Consider the following 20,613-nt stretch of genomic DNA (forward strand, 5'->3'; position numbering starts at 1 on the left):
CTCACAGGTAGAAACTTACAAAACCAGGTTCAAACTCGACTTTGAATACTGAAAGCCCTAATGTTGTTTGTACTCAAAAAGTCAAGCAACCATGACTTAAATTTTGCATTTTGGATCCATAGCTTAACTGTCTTTGTTCATTTAACTTAACTTACAAAAATCATAAACTTAAAAATTCAAGTGCAAATAACTTGAAACGATTAGTTCAAAAATGTTGTGACTGTGAGGAAAACCCATAAGCCCTTGCGTCTGAAAAGTTTGAATGATTTATTTTTGGCCAAAGAATAACAATTGATGGGACATATAAATAAAAACTTGTTTCCTAAATAAAAAGTCCTAAAATGACTTAAAATGACATCATAAAAATAACTAAAAATAAGAATTAGGGCTGTCAAAATGGCTGAAAAAATTAGTGATGCACCGATGTATCGGCCGCCGATATTTATCGGCCGATATTTGATAAATTTGAAACCATCGGCATATCGGCAATAGCACGAGAAAGGCCGATACCGATTGTTTATTAATTAACTGCATAAAGAAATCTATTATAAGTAAAAAAAAATGAGTTAATGTTGTTAATAAAATAAATGAGGTAGCAAAAACCACCTTTGAAGGTTGTCATGCTGTCTTATTATATTTGTTTTAGCTTAATTTGTGCCTCTCTTATTATGTTGGTCAGTTAAATGTTAATTAGATCCAATCCATGTTCTGTAAAAATAATTAGATGCAGAAATAAACTAGCTAATAGACCAACTGTATAGTATTGTATACAAGTGTTTAATATCGGCATCGGTATCGGCCAGAAGTTGTCTGTTTAAATCGGTATCGGCCCAAAAAATCCTATCGGTGCATTCCTAGAAAAAATACATTAGAATTTTGTACTAAAAAATAATATTTGAATTATAAATACCTACTTTATCTTGGAGAAAAATACTGCTAAGTCCACAAGAGGGTGCAGCAAAACGGCTCAATTACATGAACAAATATGTTTTGTTAAACGAGCTTTATTGAAATTAAATTCCAGTGTTTATGCACCTGTTAATGTACAAAACGAATGCAATACAGAAAGCAATTCATATTAGGAGCATTTTAATAATATTTTAGTAGATCAATTAACGTGTATTTATAAAGTATGAAAACGAATGAATTATTATTTAGGCTAAATTAAGCTTGAGAGTTTATTTTTAGTTGCTAAGATTTTGTCATCATTTTATAAAAAGCTTAAATACTATCCACAACAACTTAAATTCTATGTTTCTTGGTCGAAAATATTTAGAAATTTATATATATGAGTTAAAAAAGTACAGAACGAAAACGGTATGCTGAGCGAAAAGCCGTTTAATAAAGCAGACTCTCCTTAATAACCTAGTAGATGTGCTGAAAAAGTCGAGTCCGCAGATAATCATCATGTATATAAGAATATGTGATTTTTTTTTTATATTTCCAAGGCTGCGACACACATAGTCCCACTTTAAATAGATGATAAAACAAACATTAATTCAGATTTATTTATATAAAACTTAATACAATTACAAGAAGTTGCTTCAAGAAGAAAAATTCTGCTTTGGAGTTAATGTACACTAATGTGAAACATTTACCTAGGAAAACTGGATTATTGTCTGTTAGTCTATAAAGAAAATTCCAGTCATACAGGGTTTGAACAATTTGAGGGTACGTACATGATTTGGCTACCACTGTGCCGTGCACACTTGTTTGAAAAATAACACTGCCACAATGTTTGAAAAGCACTTGAAGCTAGCTACCAGGTTGCTGAGTTGGTCACAGCTGCATGTGTCACTGTCATCAATTCCAGCCAGGATATCATTTATGTTCATCAAAACAAGATCAAGTTTCACATTAAATGGGAATACTACGTTTAATTCAGTATAATATTCCAGTTTAACAAGTCATTTAAGCATTGCAACAGGTTTGTTAATGCTTATTGTGAAAGTGGTGTGCTGTATGACTTTTTTTACTTATCAAAACTATGCCGTGGCAGAAAAAAGGTTGGGAAACACTGGGCTAAACTTTAACTTTTAATATGGGATAGGATAAGGCATGTTAATCTAAGAAAATTAAATGTATTGTAAGACACTATGTAAAAACACTGAATAAACTCAATGTCTGATTGTGAATATTGTGTTGACCAGACTGAAAGCACACCAGAGGATACACACCGGCAAGACATTTAACTGTGAATCAGAGGGATGCACCAAGTACTTCACCACGCTCAGTGACCTGAGGAAACATATACGCACACACACGGGAGAGAAACCCTTCCGGTAAGTAAGATTACACCATTTGAGGGAAACTAACTGGGATTTTTTTATAATAAGCTATTTATTTTTACATTGATATTTGCACATAACAGCATCAGACCTGCCAACCTGTACGCATTTTGCATAGCAGGTACTCATAATGACCTCAAAGTACGCTGGTACGATTTGTCACTCTGCCGTGCGCAGTACTCAAAACAAGCAACAGAAAAAAGAAAAATAGGTCCAATCATAGCACAAGGTTCATCCACCAAATAGAAAGTGGGAATGATTGACAAGTCAAATGGCCTATCAATAACAAGAGTCTGCATTCGACAGAACCACAAAATCCTGTTTGATCCACTTCCAGCCACTTTCTGACGATTAGCTTGATCCTATGAAGTTCGACGGTCTCACGGGCTCCTTTCATACATGCACAAGATATGCTAACATCTGATTTGTAAATGAGCATAATTTATAAATGAGCGCCTAGGAAACGTTGCCATGTTTTTACTATGTACTGTACCATGGGCGCTGATTTCGCCTGCGAGAGAGCATCCAGTTTTCTTCACATAAAGACGGAAGGTTCTCTCTCTCAATGAAGGAAATCAGCATGACATCCGAGCATAGCGGATTGAATGTGCTTCTCTGCAACAAACGTGCCACCCAAGCCCTGAAAGTGAAGCCAAAACGTATCGATCGCTCCCCCCCAGTGACTTGACAAGTGTTTGTTTTTAAAATAAGTTTGTTTTTAGTTATTTAATCCTATAAAAACGGTGGTGTCACGTCATGATTGACAGCTGTGATATGCACATTCTGCGAGGGCGGGGCCCAAGATGTCAGTGTCGTATCGGGACACTGGCGGTTGCACTTTTAACCAATGGAAGAGAGCGAACGGGCGTCGTCCATTTTTTTTTACAGTCTATGCTCTGCAATAACGCCCTTTTGGTAATTGTCAATATAAAACGTCATATACAAACCACCTTAAATTAAGTTTTATAGATGGAGAATGTTTCGTGTCTCGAGCACCCACGTAATCAGAACCTATGCCAGACTGTACTGTACTTCAGTGTACTGTAGTGTAATGCAATATCTGTGTTTGAGGAATAAATAAGACATATATACAGTAAATAGCAGTTTTGTAATTGTTTTTTTTTTTAAGCATTGTTAACTCTAAAATACTGTCTAAAAGGGATAGTTAACTCCAAAAATAAAATTGTCATAATTTACACATCAGACCATCCAAACCTTTATAAGTTTCTTTATTTTGTGGAACACAACATTTTTGAAGTTATTTTGAAAAGTGTTGGTAACAGTGGCTGCTTTTCATTAGGGGGTGCTGGGGCGCTGCCCCCACTTAAAGTTGGCCAGAGAAGAAAGCTACTTTAACTTGTTACCAAAAAGTTACATATATTGTGCAAATTAGTCTGGCAGCATTTTGTTTTCATATCACTCGACGGCAGTGGCGTAGCAAGTCAGTTGCGGGCCCATATGCAAAAATCTTTACGGACCCTCTTAAGCCAAAGCCCCCCCCCCCCAACCTTGCCTGTTGGCACTGTTAACTGTGGCGCGCAGGTCTGTTAACTCTTTCACCGCCAGCGTTTTTAAAAAAAAGTTGCCAGCCAGCGCCAGCGTTTTTCATGATTTTCACCAAAGTTTAATGTCTTCCAGAAAATGTTCTTCTTCAAATATATAAACATACAATATACCAAATGAAAGAACAGACCCTCTGCTTTCAAAAAAAAAAAACTTTCATCCTACCTTCAGTGGTTCTTTTGTAATCAGCTTTTGAATATGGGTAGGTTTCTTCAAAAACACCACATTTTGAGCAAAAAGCAGAGATAATTCCATTTTTGTGACGGACTTTTCATAGAGATCCCATTCAGAGCGATCTTTAAAACAGACACAGACATGTAGCCGCTTGCTATAGGGCAATACTTCCGGGTTTAAAAAGTTGCGGAAGGGCACCACCTGGTGGATAATAGCGGTATTGCGGAAAGACGGAAAAACTCGTCATTGGCGGGGAAGCGTTTTCTCTTGATTGACGAGATATCTCGTCAATGGCGGGGAAAGAGTTAACAACATATACTTTTAATAAGGTAGTCAAATATTTTTACTTTTTTACTTTAAAGGGTAGATTTAAATAAAGGAAAAACTAAATGTTTTGGGTAGTTTTTGACTCGTGACTAACTTCTCCGCCTTCTCTTTTCTCTTTAAGGCCCCACTTTTATGTTTATATTTGTCCATCCTTAATGTTCATGTAGATAGCCGCTATAGTAACCTCTCACACTGTGTATTTTTTTTTTTTGGCGCGGAGATGCGTCATGAAAAAAAATTATGGCATAGTAGTCTACGGCGGCCGTGGAGTGCAAAAAAAATTATAAACGCAAACAAGAAATGACGACATTATGGAGAAATAAGAAATCACTACACATGATATGCATACAAACATATATTAATTGTGGCCACAAATAAAAATTAAATTGATTTTTTTTTTTATTAAAATCTGGGCCGGGCCCAGGGCCGGGCCCCCTATTGGCCCTGGCCCATTTGCACGTGCATACCCTGCATGCCCAGACGCTACGCCACTGCTCGACGGGAATCTTAATCAATCGCACAAACGCATGCACGCACAAAAACATTTTAACAATGTTCATGTTAAGTATAATGAACATGATACTTAAATATTTTTAAATACATGTAGGAATAGTGGGTTAAGCAAAGGACATTGGTTAGAAGTAATAGGCTTATAAAAAAAGTCAGAAAAAAGTAGGGGTCCTGTGCCCCAGTCGAGCTTTATATCTAACAACGCTCCTGCTAAGTCCCTTAATTCAAATTTTATGTAAAATTTATGAAAAAGATTTATGTACAACAAAGAAGTTACTGAAATTGTTAAAATTATGAAAATTAATCTGAAATTTAAATAACAGTTACATTTTTATAATTTGCTAAAAAAAAAAAACGTGATGTGTATCGTATTGCGAACCCGGAATCTAGGTAGAGATCGAACTGTGAGCTTAGTGTATCGTTACACCCCTAGTGCTTACACATGTGCCATACTACTGTGAACGGAACGGAATAAAACTGACATAATAAAATAAATGTCATATAAACCATCATAGACTCTTATTTAAACAACAGCAGCGTTTACTCCGTGATCTTTAAATCGGGGCTCTAGTGGCACTGATGCCAGCAATCTGTACAGATTGTTAATGCATGTTAAATGCATAAATACATGGAGAACACACCAAAACTATTTTCAGAATTTATTAGTATGTGTTTAAGTAAAATTGTTATTTTGTTTCATTCTGTCAACTACTGACAACAGCTCTGCCAAATTAAATTATGGTTTTTATTAGCATTTTTTCAAATAGTCGAAATAACAAAAAAGATGCAGTGTTTTCAGATTTCGAATAACTGCACAGAAATCAGGTTTATATTTAACTTTTAATTACACAATGTTAATGTCTCCATCAATCATAAAATATATTTTTGTTTGAAAGCAGAGAGTCTGTTCTTTCATTTGGTATATTGTATGTTTATATATTTGAAGAAGAAAATTTTCTGGAAGACATTAAACTTTTGTGAAAATCATGAAAAACGCTGGTGCTGGCTGGCAACTTTTTTTTAAAACGCTGGCGATGAAAGAGTTAATAAAAATAAGATAGCATTTAAACTGAAAAAGACTGAGATAGGACTTGAATCACAACTTGCACCTTTAGTCCTTATACTGGTTACAGTATTCTTACAGTTACTTGCGCGAAATAATAATTAAAAATATAGTGATGTGAAAACTATATGTATTTCACCAAAGAAAAGAATGTATTTAGACATGATGTGTTTGTGTTGTGTAGGTGTGACCATGATGGGTGTGGTAAAGCTTTTGCTGCTAGTCATCACCTGAAGACACATGTACGGACACACACTGGTAAGATCCAATACATCCTTAAATGTGAAGGGCAGCTGTTTACCATATTACTGCCACAAGTTTCTTGCAGCAATATTTTTTTTTTTTTTTTTTGGGTGTTTGGCCCATAAACCCTTAGGGCTTACTTGGTGTAAACTGCCTATGTTATGGTTGGATAATTGTTTGTTTCTTGTTGTTGTTAATAAGGACAAAAAAGACATTAAAGGAACACGCCCACATTTTGAGAATACAGCTTATTCACCGTATCCTCCAGAGTTAGATAAGTCCATACATACCTTTCTCATCTCCGTGCGTGCTGTAACTCTGTCTGACGCAGCCCCCACTAGCTTAGCTTAGCACAAAGTCACACCGTGTACAAATAACAAGGTGATATGAGACACAGGCATCTTTTAACAGTATACATACTGGGAACTATATTCTCAGAAGATGAAGCACTGTTACGTGGGCGGAGTGACCCGAGAAGCCCCTGGTGAGGAGCAGAGAGTTCGGTCAGAGTTATGCAAATCACTCCACCCAAGAAGCAGTGCTTCGCCTTCTGAGAATATAGTTCCCAGTATGTATACTGTTAAAAGATGCCTGTGTCTCATATCACCTTGTTATTTGTACATGGTGTGACTCACGTAAACTTAGGCTATGTTTACATTAATGCGTTTATCCTTTAAAACGCGTTACTTTTGCTACGTTTACGCCTTTCATCTACACTACATCACCGTTTTTGACCCTCATAAACGGATTCGTTCGCAAACGCTGAAGACCCTGTTTTAGTTTGAGAACTCAGACGTTGCTCTGAGTGTAAATGAACGTAGACGGAGTCTTATGTAAACGAACAGCTGATGTTAACCTGACAACGCATCATTTTCAAAGTAAAAATTATTTTATTCATGTAAATGTTGGTTTGCAACGGAGGTTTTGCCAAAAATAGTAAACATCTACCAACCAGCTATAAACGCTATATCGGATTGTTTTAACATGTATCCTTATAGATAATGTCTGTTTTATATTAATGTTTGAGTATTGTTGGGTTTAATGTGTTTATGTTTTGTTTAAATTTAGTTAGCTTACGAAAGATAGACTGTCATTTTAAACGCCATATAGGCGTTGTAAAGGCCAATATGAAGGGAGAATTGTAATGGGTCAGACATTATTTTTGAGTTTAATTTAAGTTTTGTTTGCTACTTTAAAATGAATTTCGTTTCAGATAATTTGTCTCTTCATTTTTATCGATGTTTTGTTGATAAGTTTTGTGAATATAAATTAATAAAAACAATAAACTCAACGTCATTAATATATAATGCTCGTTTAGGCGCTTGTGCTTTTAGCTATTCTGTGTTGCTAGCGGAGGACGTGCACGGACCTCGCACACTTTTAAAAATTAATGCAATAAGCATTTCTGTAGGCTAAAGCTATACTTCACCTCTTACTATGTTTGATTGAAGTTTGCATTTGCTAAAATTTATTTTTGCTTCAAGTTGGCTACTGTTAGTACTGTTCACTTGAATGCTTTCTTTTAAAATCATAAAGACCTTTATGTTTAGTTGTAAAATCAAAATTAACCTATTAATCATATTAATATGTTGTAGGGGGGAGATAGAACAGTATAAGACTTTCCCAAACACATTTTTATAGGTTCAAAAATAGTGTCTGTTATAGTTGCCAGCAAAGGACCCAGGTATGACTTTTTGTCAATATCGCACACCCCTAGGCTGCATAAACGTACAAAGGTAAGCTATTATTAGAGTAACAAGTTATTTTACACTTTTATGTGCATGCCCAGTTACGTGATTGGTCATGTTTCATGGGTTTATGGTGGTGTATAGTGTGGATGAAGATTCTTTTTAAAATGCCAGTATAAACGAGGATCGTTTTCATTTTAAAATGCCGTTTTAAAACGCAAATGCTCTAATGTAAACATGGCCTTAGTTTTAGTCTTTTGGACGAAAATGCTTTTTAGTTTTAGTCACATTTTAGTCACATATAAACTTGATAGTTTTAGTCAAGTTTTAGTCGACGAAAATGCAAAAAGGTTTTAGTTAAGTCAATTTTAGTAAAAAAAAAAAGTCTTTAACAAATTAATTTAGGTTAAAAAGTATTGGAAATGGGCTTAGGTTTGACAGGTTGTAGCAAGTGTTGCAATTCATAAAACAACAGTCTTTGCATAATAAAATAGACTTTCTCATTGATGGAGATGTAGTGCTGCCAAGCTCAAAAAAGAAACCTTTTATACCCATATTTCAAGTTATATTTTTTCAATGAATTGATGCACATTGGCTTTTTTCACCAGTAATCACAGTAATAAAGGAATGGTTTAAAGTTTAAACAGCAAAAAACTTTTGAGCTACTACCACATTACACACAGGTAAAGTGGTAACAGCAGAATCACTGTTTTACTCAAAAAAGCCATTAAATGTGTCACAAGCTGACTGTCAAGTAAAATTGAATGTATATGATATGTTAACAGCGTGACTTGTTAGTTACCTTTGAAAAAATATCAACCTGATGAGCCTTCAGGTGCCGCTTGAAGTTGGTGGTATTCTATGGCATTTAATCAGACCCAAAAGTCGCGTGCACAAAAACCAAGTGTGAGTGAGCGTGCAGAACACTATTCGCGCATGGGAAAACGTCCTCGTGAGCGCGTACAAATGCAGTTGTTGTGTGGTATCTGGTGCACGTGCGCAGCAAGGCGGCAGCCGGGTGGCAGCCGGGTGGCAGCCGGGTGGTGGGCATACCCAAAACAAGGATAGGAAGCGGGCAGAAATGACATGCATTGTAAAGTTGAACGTCAGACTTCTATCATTTTCGTTCCGTCTCGTCTCGTCATGTTTTCGTCACCTTAGAGACATTTTTAGCTAGTCATCGTCGCGTTATCGTCATTAAAAAAAGGGGGCGTCAACAAAATCATTTCGTTGTCGTCATCGTTGACGAAAACAACACTGGTGTGACTATACAAATCACAACATGTAAATAGGAAAATGCTTGCGTTATTTTGTCACTTATTGGGAGCAGTTTGCTAGCTGGAGCCATTCACTTTCAGTCTTTGTGCTAAGCTAAGCTAACAGGGGCTGTGTCAGACAGCGTTACAGCACGTACGGAGATGAGAAAGGTATTTATGGACTTATCTAACTCTGGGGGATATGGTGAATAAGCTAAATTCCCAAAATGTGAGCATGTTCCTTTAAATACTAAAAATGTTATATGATTGTGAGATCAGTGTTGAGTAAGTTACTCAAAAAGGTTATTATTTACTAGTTACTAATTACACCTTCAATCATGTAATTAGATTACTGTTCAAATTACTCTCCCCGAAAAGTATTTAATTACTTATTACTAATTACTTTCTAAATACTATTTAGTAAATGATACAAAGATAGGCTTGAAACGGCTCGAATAAATCATATAAAGGTACGTAAATTATTCTGGTCACACTTTTTAAGGTCCAATTCTCATTATTAACCAACTATTAAAGGTGCTCAAAGCGAATTCATGCGTTTTAGACCATAAAACATTTTTTGTTACATACAGCAAACATCTCCTCACTATCTGCTTGCTGCCTGTCCGCTGATCAAACTGTAAAAAAGCGATCTCTGTAGACAGCCCAACCTCCACAAACAGCAATAACAACATAGTGGACAAACCTAGCACCACAAAACAAAACAAAGTGTTCCAGCCAATAAATACCAAGAAGGATTTGGGGGTGGGGGTTGGGCGCCTTTAATTAACTACTTTTGCATCAATATAGTCCTAATTACTGCTTATTAATACTAAGTAAAGTAGTTAAGTATTAAGTTTAAGTAGGAATTTAAGATGTAGAATAAGGTTTTGCAGAATCAGGCATTAATATGTGCTCTTTATGTACTAATAAACAGCCAATATTAATGCTAATAACCAACCAGTAAATAGTGAGAATTGTAAACTACACTAAAGTGTTACCATTATACTTATTAACTCACCAATGTTACATAAAAACATGCATTTTACCTTTAGATTTTAAATGTTGAAATTACATCCACCATTGTATTTTGTATCATTATTATACTAATATATGTATATAAAAACACCAGTAAAATAGGCTTCTTAAAGAGGTTTTGCTCATAAATGTATGTAAATAAAGTAATATATGAACTTGTGATTGTTGTACTGGTGGTACACAGACAGCTTGAGTTCATGCGTGTGCAAACGCTCTCCATACGCTCTGCTCAAACTACACCAACATGCTGCTAACACGTTCAATGTGAAATTGCCCTGAGTCATTGCTGTGAGTCTGAGCCAATCTGCAAATTTTGGGTAGTCAAGCTTTAACAAATTCAGCAGAAAATCACCAAGTGTACGATGGGTACAGACTCTTGTTATTTAAAGTATTATTCAGTAGTTAACACATTTTGAGCCGACTTTAAAGGAAGTGGTGAATATTGTAAGATGCTCCTCATCTCACTGAAGTCTTATGCTGACCAGTGATTGTAGTTTCAGTTTTCTTGTGTGCACACAATCATACGACAGAAGAGTATCTTGTGATCGGTAGCGTGTGATCATGCTTTTTTAAGAGTAAAACACTTCCTGTCTGTCCTTAGGCTTCCATCACTTCCTGTACTTAACCTAATCTTTAGTGCCTTTTTCATAATAATCAGTCAGTCTAATACACTTTTTTTTGTCTCAAGGGACACATCAAGTTTTGAAATACATTTAAAGGGCCTCTATGTGAACAATAAATTTAGCTTTTTATTCCAAATCAACACTTACTGTACTATACATTCATCTTTAACTTGATTTTCATAAACACACTTTCAGATTTTTAAACAAAATAACAACAACCTGTTTCTCTAGCATATCACTGGATATATACAGTTTTATATATAGCATATAGTTAATATACAGTTTTTAAGAAAATTAACTATCATGGCATTACCATGGTTTTACTATAAATAAAATACATATTGATCATGGTAAGATCATATTAAATTTATGGTTACTACAAATAAAACAAAAAACATGCTTACTATAGTCAACTCATGCTTTATTTTCTAAAGGGCAAATCATTTTAGGTGCATTGCTAGAAAATTATTACAAATTAGCATCAAAATAATCGTAATAAATCTGAGAAAAGCAGGTTGTGGTCTTTAAAAAAAATACAAAAAATGTTGGCAAATCACACACACTGACTTCTGTCTAATGCTGGTGAAGTATTTTGCTGTCCATTCTGAGGTTTATCTTTTTTTGTTTTTATTTTTTCACTCATTGGTGTCAGTACAGTCTGCAGACTAATGATATCTGTTGGACTTTGGTTGTACTTCACCAATTTATTCATTCTGGACCAAAATCCTAAATCAAACACAATATTTAATACAATTATAAACAGCTTCACGACGGCCGTAGTTTGCCCACAATTGGGCTAATCACTCAGCTAGCAAGCTGAGCAAGTTTTATTACATTATTTTCAGCAATCTAAATTAAATTGATGTCTAAATAAAAAACAAATAAGTAAATGTCTTTTTGAAAGCATAAAACCTTTGTCCAGCTCACTCTTTCTGTCTGTCTGTCTGTCTCAGGAGAAAAGCCGTTTTTCTGTCCGAGCGATGGCTGTGAGAAGACCTTCAGCTCTCAGTATAGTTTGAAGAGTCACATTCGTGGTCATGATAAAGGTCCAACGTTCACCGTGAGCAGCAGTCATCCTCTCTCAGAGGTACAACACTCAACATTTCCTCTTGTTGTTGGCATTTGGTGTCTGTCATTTACTGACTGTGGACGATGATGTTACAGGATGCAAATCATTCGCTGTGTCTCAGTGACTTGAGTCTTATTTCCACAGACTCGGAGCTCCAGGAGAACCACGGCGTAAGTTTTGTCTTGTTCATAAACAAGAGTCGTGTTCAGTTGTGTGTCTCTCGAGCGTATCTGAGCACACACACTCTTATGTTTCAGTCTCAGGGTGTGGATCTGAACAGTGTCACTCCCATAAGGATCTTTGAGTTGATGTTCCAGAGTCCTGAAAACAGTGTCAGCCAGGACGACCCAAAATCCAGCGGTGAGTACTTCTACATGTTACTGTGTTGAACTATTCCAGGATGAAACTTGTTTTTGTTATTTCTATTGTTTGGGGAATATGAGCACCACATTTATCCTACATCTGCTCCTCCAGATAACCCCGTGGAGTCTTTCGGTCTTGACCCATCACCTCAGACGGACGTCCCTGCCCACTCTGCCTTCCCTCAGGCGACTTCATCCACCTCATCCCCAACCTCTTCCGTTACGACCCCTGTATTAGAAGCTCAAGCTCCACCTACAACGTGCTCCTCTCAGCCAGCCCCGCCTCCTGCTGTCAGCAGCTCATTACTGACCCCGCCTTTCCCTTCTGTCCCACCCATCTCGTCGCACTCATCAGAAGCGTCCGTTCCATCTACACCATCGGGCAGCCAGCAGTATGTGGCACCGCCTCCCACGGCTCAGCCGGTGCCCACAGCGGCGGCGACTGATGCGGTACCTTTGGCTCCTCCCCCTCCCACCATCACCATCGCTCCCACTCTTGGCCTGCAGCCTAGCATTGTCATGTCTGATCACAACCTGCAGTGGATCATCAGCAGTGCCACCGGCAAACAAACGAACCCCGAACAACAGGTCCAGCTTTCTCTCATTTTATCTGACACCTTAACGGAAGTGATGATAATAAACATGAATTTCACTTCGGGCTTTGAATGTACTAAAGGAAAAAACCACAGTTTTTCATTATTTTACTATGTTCTTACCTCAACTTAGGTGAATTAATACATACTTATCTTTTTTCAATGTGTGCACTTAATCTTTGTACAGCGCGTCGTGAATGTGTTAGCATTTAGCCTAGCCCCATTCATTCCTTAGGACCCAAACAGGGATGAATTTAGAAGCAACCAAACACTTCCATGTTTTCCCTATTTAAAGACTGTTACATGAGTAATTATGGTGGCACAAAATGAAATGTGGCAAATAATTTAAGCGGATAAACATGAAAACTATATTGTATGGCGGAAGAGCACTTCGTTTTCAGCACTTTGACCTCGGGTGCAGTAATATTGGCGAAAGTTTGAGCGAGAGGAGGAGTAGTCAGGAGTGATGATGTTACATCGTCCCGAGGTTGAAGTGCTGCAAACTAAGTGCTCTTCTGCCTTATAATATAGTTCTCATTTTTTATCTGCGTAAATTTTTTTTAACTTACTCGTGTAACTACTCATGTAAAAGTCTTTAAATAGGGAAAACATGGAAGTGTTTGGTGGCTTCTAAATTCATCCCTGTTTGGATCCTAAGAAATAAATGCGGCTAGGCTAAATGCTAACACATTCAAAACGCGCTGTACAAAGATTAAAAGTGAACGCATTGAAAAAGACAGGGATATATTAATTTGTCTAAATTAAGGTAAGAACATAAAAAAATATTGAAAAACGGTGGTGGTGGTGGTTTTCCTTTGTGCCACAAATGTTGACATTAATGATAACTCAAAAGCAAAGGGTGTAGTTAAAGTAATACCTTCAAAAGTACACCAGGCCAGTGTTCCAGCTTAAAGTTTTGTTAAATCACTCGAATTATTGTGTGAACCCCTGTATATTACAGGAGTCGTAATGTTTTCTAAATCTTTAAATGATAAAATAAGAAATTTACCGGGTCAGATGAGGTTAGCTTTTTAATGTGGGCTGTTTTCCCGTTAGCATGATGGGACAACATACTTGCCTTTATTTGCCTAATACAGTTATTTTACTTTCCTTCATGGGTTTCTGTTATGTTGTAATCTAGCAAACATTTTGCAAGCCGCTTGTAAGTATCAGACATTCATGGGTGGGCCATCAATATGCCTTATTCAGTCTGCCGCCATGTTGATTCCAAACTAAGTTTTTGAGGAATGGATGTCCAGAGCGTGCGCTTTTAAACCTATTGTTTTGTATAAGGATGCTGATCATTCAGCCATCAAAACACAGAAAACACATAATTTTACAAATTTCCACAGTTCAAAGAACCTCAGAAATCATGGATTGTTCAAATGAGAAGAGATTAATTACCTATTTTGAGATGAGAAGAATAGTGCATTGCGTACATAATATCTGTTTTGGATCTTTGCTCTTTACTCGTGCTGAATGACAGGTTGTGTCTTTGTGCGCACTTCGAGTGTGCACACCGCGAACAACAGCAGCTGCGAGTAAAATGGAAGTTTTAAAACGCATGCAAATAATACTCTTTCGGCATGAAGATGCAATGTCCGCGATAGATGTATGTTGTATCCGCTTGTTAAGTCATGACGTAAGCAATAATGTTTCCAGCTTCAAGCCACCACATTTAAACAGTATTTATTCATAGCACACATTTAAGCAAAAATTTTATAATCTCACATGTAAACTGCAGTCTCAGGCTCCCAGAATCAAAGACAGCAATATTTTAATAATTCATAAAAAATCCATGTCCATAAATCCAGTTCTGGTCATCTGGGATTTTGTTGGGGATAAAAATTAGCATTAGGTGTTTTTGGTAGTTTTTCATTATGATACGAGTGTATTATAGCCATGATTTTTTTGTGATTTCTCTATGACATCTGTAAGCGGTTGGACCTGAAGCGGGGCTTGACGCCAGAATTAACAATCGGATACTCTGTTTGATGGGGATGTGAAGAGGCATCGCGCTGCATGTTAGGACTGGAGCACGGCCTCATAGAAAATAGACATATCTCTGTAAAGACATAAAGAGAAATCCAAATTTGCAGGTCGCACATGAGCAACAGGTTGTTAAAATGCTCGCACTGCATAAAAATGATGACAATGATGACAAAAGTAAATCGAAAGATCGGTTCATAAGATCGGCAAATTTAGTGAGTAACGATCAAGTTATTTAATGCGGTTATCGTCCGATACTGATCTACTGGAGCATCCCTATACAAAACAATAGGTTTAAAGCGCACGCTCTGGACGTCCGTCCATCACAGCCTCGGTTTGGAATCAACGGCGGCAGACTGAATAAGGCCATCTTATTCTTTGCTTCTTTACCAATAGATTTTGTTTTGCTATGCTTTTTAAAGCTGATGGTAGATTAACTTTACTGTGTTTATTTGAATATTTGTACGCTTTCATTTTCAGGGCCCAAAAGTAGAGAAGGTGTTTTTCACCACAGCCATACCAGTCAGTGGAAATTCAGGTAAGATGACAAACAAATAGACACTCTTTATAACCACACCGACTCGCTTTATTTTCATTTTTTAACAAATGTTGTACAAATATGCGATGTGTTGTTCTTTCAGGAAACTCTGTGCAGCAGATTGGGCTGAGCCTGCCGGTTATCATCATAAAGCAGGAGGAGTCCTGCCAATGTCATTGTGCCTGTAGAGACTCCATTAAAGACAAGAGCTCTGCGGTCTCCTCAGCGCAGGAGTCAAAGAGCACCTCACCTCCCCAAACTCTCCCCGAAGCTCCTCCTCGCTCGTGCAGCCCGTCAACGGAGGAGACCGCCAAACCGTCTGCGCCACCTCAACCAGAGAGCGCGCCGGCCCCGGTGACCCCCAGTCCTGCCGTGGACAGCCTGGCCGGCATGGACGTTGTGGATCTGCTCAGCCCGGATACAACAGCAAAAATAGAGGCCTTGCTCATGGTCGCAGATGAGTTCTCCATAGATGCTGGAAGCAGCAGCAGCAGCAGCGCCCGCTAGAGTACCCCGAGGTTTAGGTCTCTTCTTCATACAGTACCGTACGTGTACGGCATCACACCTCTGTTTGAGAAACTCATTCAAGTGTGTGTTTCACGGCACTTACATACGACTGCAGTGGATTTGCACGTGGAGCAGTTTGGTGTGGTTTTAAAGGAGTTTTATCCTAGTTCCTACCCCTACTGCATCTCTATAGAGAGTTTAAGCCCTAGTCATTCAGAGGTTTTCAAAAAGGAGATGAATCACATAAAACAAGAAGAGTTTTTGGCCGGCCATGAGCTGTACTTGAGTTTATAACTTGAAAACCACGAGATCGATCCGAATGTACTGCACAGTTGTTCACTGATATACAAGAGTTCATAGGTAATGAAGTCATCTTGAAGTATTTTATATGTAATTTATTAGAAAGCCTACAATAGTCATGCGAATGTGATTTGGAGTTATTTTATGTTATGTTTTGTTTCTCTAGACAGACTGACATTTACTTGCCTTTTAAATGTAATTTAGAGGTTTGTTTGGCTGCCTATAACTTACTATTTAATTTTATATATGTTAATTTATTAAAATACTTCACTGGTAGATAATGTAGCTCCCCATTCACAAAATTTCCATTTCTAACTAGGCCGAAGTCAATCGCATGAAGCCAAAATTGATCATGCTTACTTTAAAGTTTACTCCTCAAATCAATAGAAAGTAAAAACAATTGAGATTTTGAAATGATGTTTGTGACTCAAGCACATTTACCTTCTTCCCCTTAATGAATTTATACATTTAATGCACTGAATGAATGAATGAAGGGTTAGGATTATTGAATGGCTGTACCTAGAATGGATGTTTTATGATGGGGAGTTTTTTGTGTTTTTGAGAATTAGGAGGGTAGACGGGGGGTCAGTGTGCTTTATTGTCCTGTCACAAAACAAGACGAATCTGAGTTATATATTCTCTGATTTAAACAGCCAATCACTGACATCTTCCTTATGCCTTTATAATGATGCGTATGTCTATTACTGCACTTTTTCTTTCATGAAACTTGTTTCTAAACCCGCGTGAGTCTCGCTGTGATCCGCTCAGGGATACAGAGGAACAAACAGTGGTTTATTGCGTGTGTGCGTGCGTGTATGAGTGAGTGAACTTGACTACACCAAGCAGATATGAACCTGCTTATAGTAGTGCACTACCAACCCAGTGAATGCCACGTTACCTGCATTCATGATTATATACCACTGCTGTATAGAAGTTTAATGTAAATGTTAAAGCCTTTAGATTATTGTATTTGTATTTTTGTACAGAAGTATGAGAATCTGTCATGTTTTATGCAGTATGTATGTATGTACGTCATCACACAAAAGATTAGACCGTTTCTCAACAGTTGCCTTATCCTGCCTTCACTTGTTCTTCACCTGATTCCTTCATGTTTCTAATGGATGTCTTTGACATGTTTAATAATTGACTTGCTTCTGTCCAGTGACAATTTAACTAATTTACGGTACGTTACATCAGTAGGTCATCATATAATTCAAAATGGTTTGCTTTAGATTGACATCTGAATGATGTGTCACTATATTGTTTACTACAGCTTTTCACTACATTTCATTAATCAAAGCTGTACAGATTCAGTACTGGAAGAGTTTAATATGATCTATACTAATGAAATATTCCCTTATAACCAGTCCTGTCAGTTTAAGTGATAAATACGTGCAAACCTTTTGCCCTGAGCTTTTGTTAGAATTTCAATGACATAAGCCATTATATTGACCTAAACTTCACTTTAATGAAACCTACTATGCAACATCATAGAGCATCGAATACAGGCATACTGGAACAGCAAACCACTAAGATCTCATTTGTCGTATTGATTCATTATATGAAAGAAAAATATGTCTATTTAAAAAAAACACTTTATTCTTCAACATTGAGATTTTCTTTAGCTGTTGCACAGTTTTGTTTGATTTAATGAATTTAATATGTATCTGGGCATTGCAATGCTTTTATTCCCCTTCAGACTTGCTGCTTCTGTATGTAGGTTTGGATTCATGTAACCCATTTACTAAAACTCTTGTTTTTACTTATGTAATAACTTGTTGCTTTCAGACTATGGTTTCATTCCTGCTTAAAATCAACTTTTATGTAGATCCATCATGGTTTTGTGCAGTAAAACAGATTCAGGTGCCATCATCATCATCACTCTTCTGTTGTCACACGTGTGTTTTCTGAAGGGTATGATGAATGAATTATTGCCTGATACATGGATCAGATGTAGTGATTGATAAAGTGAACATTTGAAGCAGTTAAGTTGGACTGATGTGTGTTTTAGTAAAGCTTTTAAAGAGGAGATGTGATTCTTCCATCGGAGCTGCTTTTGATAAAGTGTGATGAGACTGTATAAAGATCTGTATTTTTAAAGAATGTATAATGTGAATTTTTGTTTCTTTTATGCTTGTTTTGTATAAAGTATTATGGCAAAGTAATAACTTTTTGAATCAAAAAGCAATACAGTAACAGTAAAATCTTGTCTGGTTTATTGGATTGTTTCAATTTAAAATCTCTTTCATGATACACGACTTTATTGACATACACTTAATATATAACATTCAAAGGGTTATCAGTTATCCAGTTCTTGAACCGACACATGATCAAGTCCTCTTTCCTGTCAGAATGAAGAATGAATGAGTAGTGTTTGACTTTAAGACAGTTTATTTTCATTCATAAGTTACCTGCAGTATTGTGTGAATGTGGAGTAGATCATTGATGATGACGCTACACAGATCAATCTGCTGCTGTCTCTCACATATCCTGGTATCAAGATCTTCATGAGCATTGATCTACAATCATACACATTAATAGCATCATTTCATTTCATTCTGATTCTTTAATGTTGAATCGAGTTATGGATGTGCACACCGATGCTGCAGTATCGATAAAACGATGCCTAGATAATAATTTGGTATCGATGTTATCTAATATAATTAAGATGACAATACTTTTAATGATTTCATCATAAGTAAGGGTTTCCTGTGTGTTCCAAGATAAGATAGTGAACGTGAGTTCACAAAGTAGAATGTGATCCTGTATTAACACCATTGTTGGTCCTGGATCAACTTTTTCATTAACCAGTCAGATTGCAGGATTAGGATTAGTGTTCATGTTAGATTTAGGATTGGGTTAGGGGCTTTAAAAAAAACTCCTCAATTTGAGGGTTTAAAAATGGTTAGGGTTTGAGTTAAGGGTAAATTGGGGTATCTTTGATTAAAACGTTAACCCAGGATCACATCTTTCTTGGTGAAATCACTGCGACCGTTTGAAGATGCATATCAATCGGTCTGCGGCCAAAGAGTATAGAAGTACAAGAGGGGAAACTCAATAGAACGTTCCATTGCATCCGCCATTTTGGAATGAAAGCGAATCGGGAGTCAACTAGAAGTAATGTCAATATCAGCTACTTTGTACATTAAAAGATCAAATTCAAACTGAATGATGATTACACAGAATAACATACAATCAGACCAGTGATCATTAATCCCTTCTTACAGCTTGTTTTCAGATATTTAGACAAGTCTTCCACTTTTATATAGGCTAATTTTACATTGATACATACCGACATAAACTCATCCACACATAATATTTTGGCTCCATATACATACACATATACACACATATACATCTGAATTGCTCGAAATGGATTAAGTAAAAAAAAAAACACAGCCACTGTCTAAAAGTGGCAATTATACTGTAGGATAACAGACAGAACAATGCATCCTGTTCTATAAGATTATAATGTTTGTAGCGGGATCCAGGGGATTAATATGTACAAAATATATTTCATACCTAGTGGAGTTGGTAACTAATAATAATAGTAAATGTGTAAAGTAGCATAAAATAGAATTACATAATAAAGCAAGAAAAAAATACCTCAAATGTGTATCTATTTAATGATTGGATTCCACAACTGATAACAACAACAAATCAACACATACATACAAGACAATACAGCGTTTCGTGTAGGTGTAGCAAGTGAACAAAATTTTAATTTAAGAAACTTACTATTGCGCTTCTGATTTGGCTGTGAGATCCGCTGAGAATGAATTGGCTGTGAGAATTTTCATTCCAAAATGGCGGCCGCGCAATTTTTTTTTTTTTTTTTGGCGGCCGCGCTACTGAAGCGCCACCTAGTGACTGATGCCAAAAACGAAGGAGAGTTTCCCCGTAGCCTACCCCTCAAGCACCATGGCAGAAAGGAAACTCAGCGTAATTATTGCAAAAAAAATTAATTTAAACATTTACAAACAACACACCCTAAAATGTATAAAGAGGCTGAACAAAAACAAGCCGCAAAGTATCCCTCTGTCCGTTACAAGAGACTTTATATATACATAATAAGCCTTATTCGTATAGTTAAGTGTATAAATGAGTATCAGCATCATATCACTTGCAACAAAAGTTGTATCGCCCATCCCTAAATCGAGTAAAATCTACCTGATTTGGCGGAAGGTCTGTTGTTATTTCGGTCTCTGCGTCTGTGTGGATGTTAAGTTAAAGATATCAGCACATGAATTATAATATTTAATCTATTCTCTTAATTTTGTAATCTTACCGGCACGCGATTCCATTTTTAGTTTTATTTGTTTTAATGAAGCGTGTAATTTGATCTCGGCTTGGATTATATTGATGCATGGCTGATAATTAATTGAATGTGTGTGGATTTGACTACCTACAGCTGTTTTATGCAATTTAACACTTAAACAATCATCTCTTCACAACACAAACAAACTGAAGAAAAATAATCGGACT

The 20,613-nt window shown here is 36.7% G+C and overlaps 1 protein-coding gene and 1 long non-coding RNA gene across 2 annotated transcripts in view; one reads left to right on the forward strand and one right to left on the reverse strand.

The window, feature by feature from the left end:
* mtf1 (metal-regulatory transcription factor 1) overlaps positions 1-18,332 on the forward strand; it is a 30,014-nt gene extending 11,682 nt beyond the window's left edge. The window contains exons 5-12 of the mRNA XM_065246350.2: positions 2,151-2,282; positions 6,110-6,183; positions 11,724-11,857; positions 11,935-12,009; positions 12,097-12,199; positions 12,314-12,789; positions 15,264-15,321; positions 15,425-18,332. Of these exons, the coding sequence (XP_065102422.2) occupies positions 2,151-2,282; positions 6,110-6,183; positions 11,724-11,857; positions 11,935-12,009; positions 12,097-12,199; positions 12,314-12,789; positions 15,264-15,321; positions 15,425-15,828 (1,456 nt within the window). The 3' untranslated portion in view covers positions 15,829-18,332. The remainder of the gene's footprint in view (positions 1-2,150; positions 2,283-6,109; positions 6,184-11,723; positions 11,858-11,934; positions 12,010-12,096; positions 12,200-12,313; positions 12,790-15,263; positions 15,322-15,424) is intronic.
* On the reverse strand, positions 18,322-20,495 carry LOC135728208 (uncharacterized). The gene is made up of 4 exons (XR_010525444.2): positions 20,417-20,495; positions 20,299-20,339; positions 18,540-18,647; positions 18,322-18,472 (listed from the first exon to the last, which is right to left on the reverse strand). It is a non-coding gene; the product is annotated as an uncharacterized lncRNA (long non-coding RNA).
* Positions 20,496-20,613: the final 118 nt, after the last annotated feature.

The sequence above is a fragment of the Paramisgurnus dabryanus genome, chromosome 13, assembly GCF_030506205.2.
Source record: "Paramisgurnus dabryanus chromosome 13, PD_genome_1.1, whole genome shotgun sequence".
Classification (NCBI taxonomy): Eukaryota; Metazoa; Chordata; class Actinopteri; order Cypriniformes; family Cobitidae; genus Paramisgurnus; species Paramisgurnus dabryanus.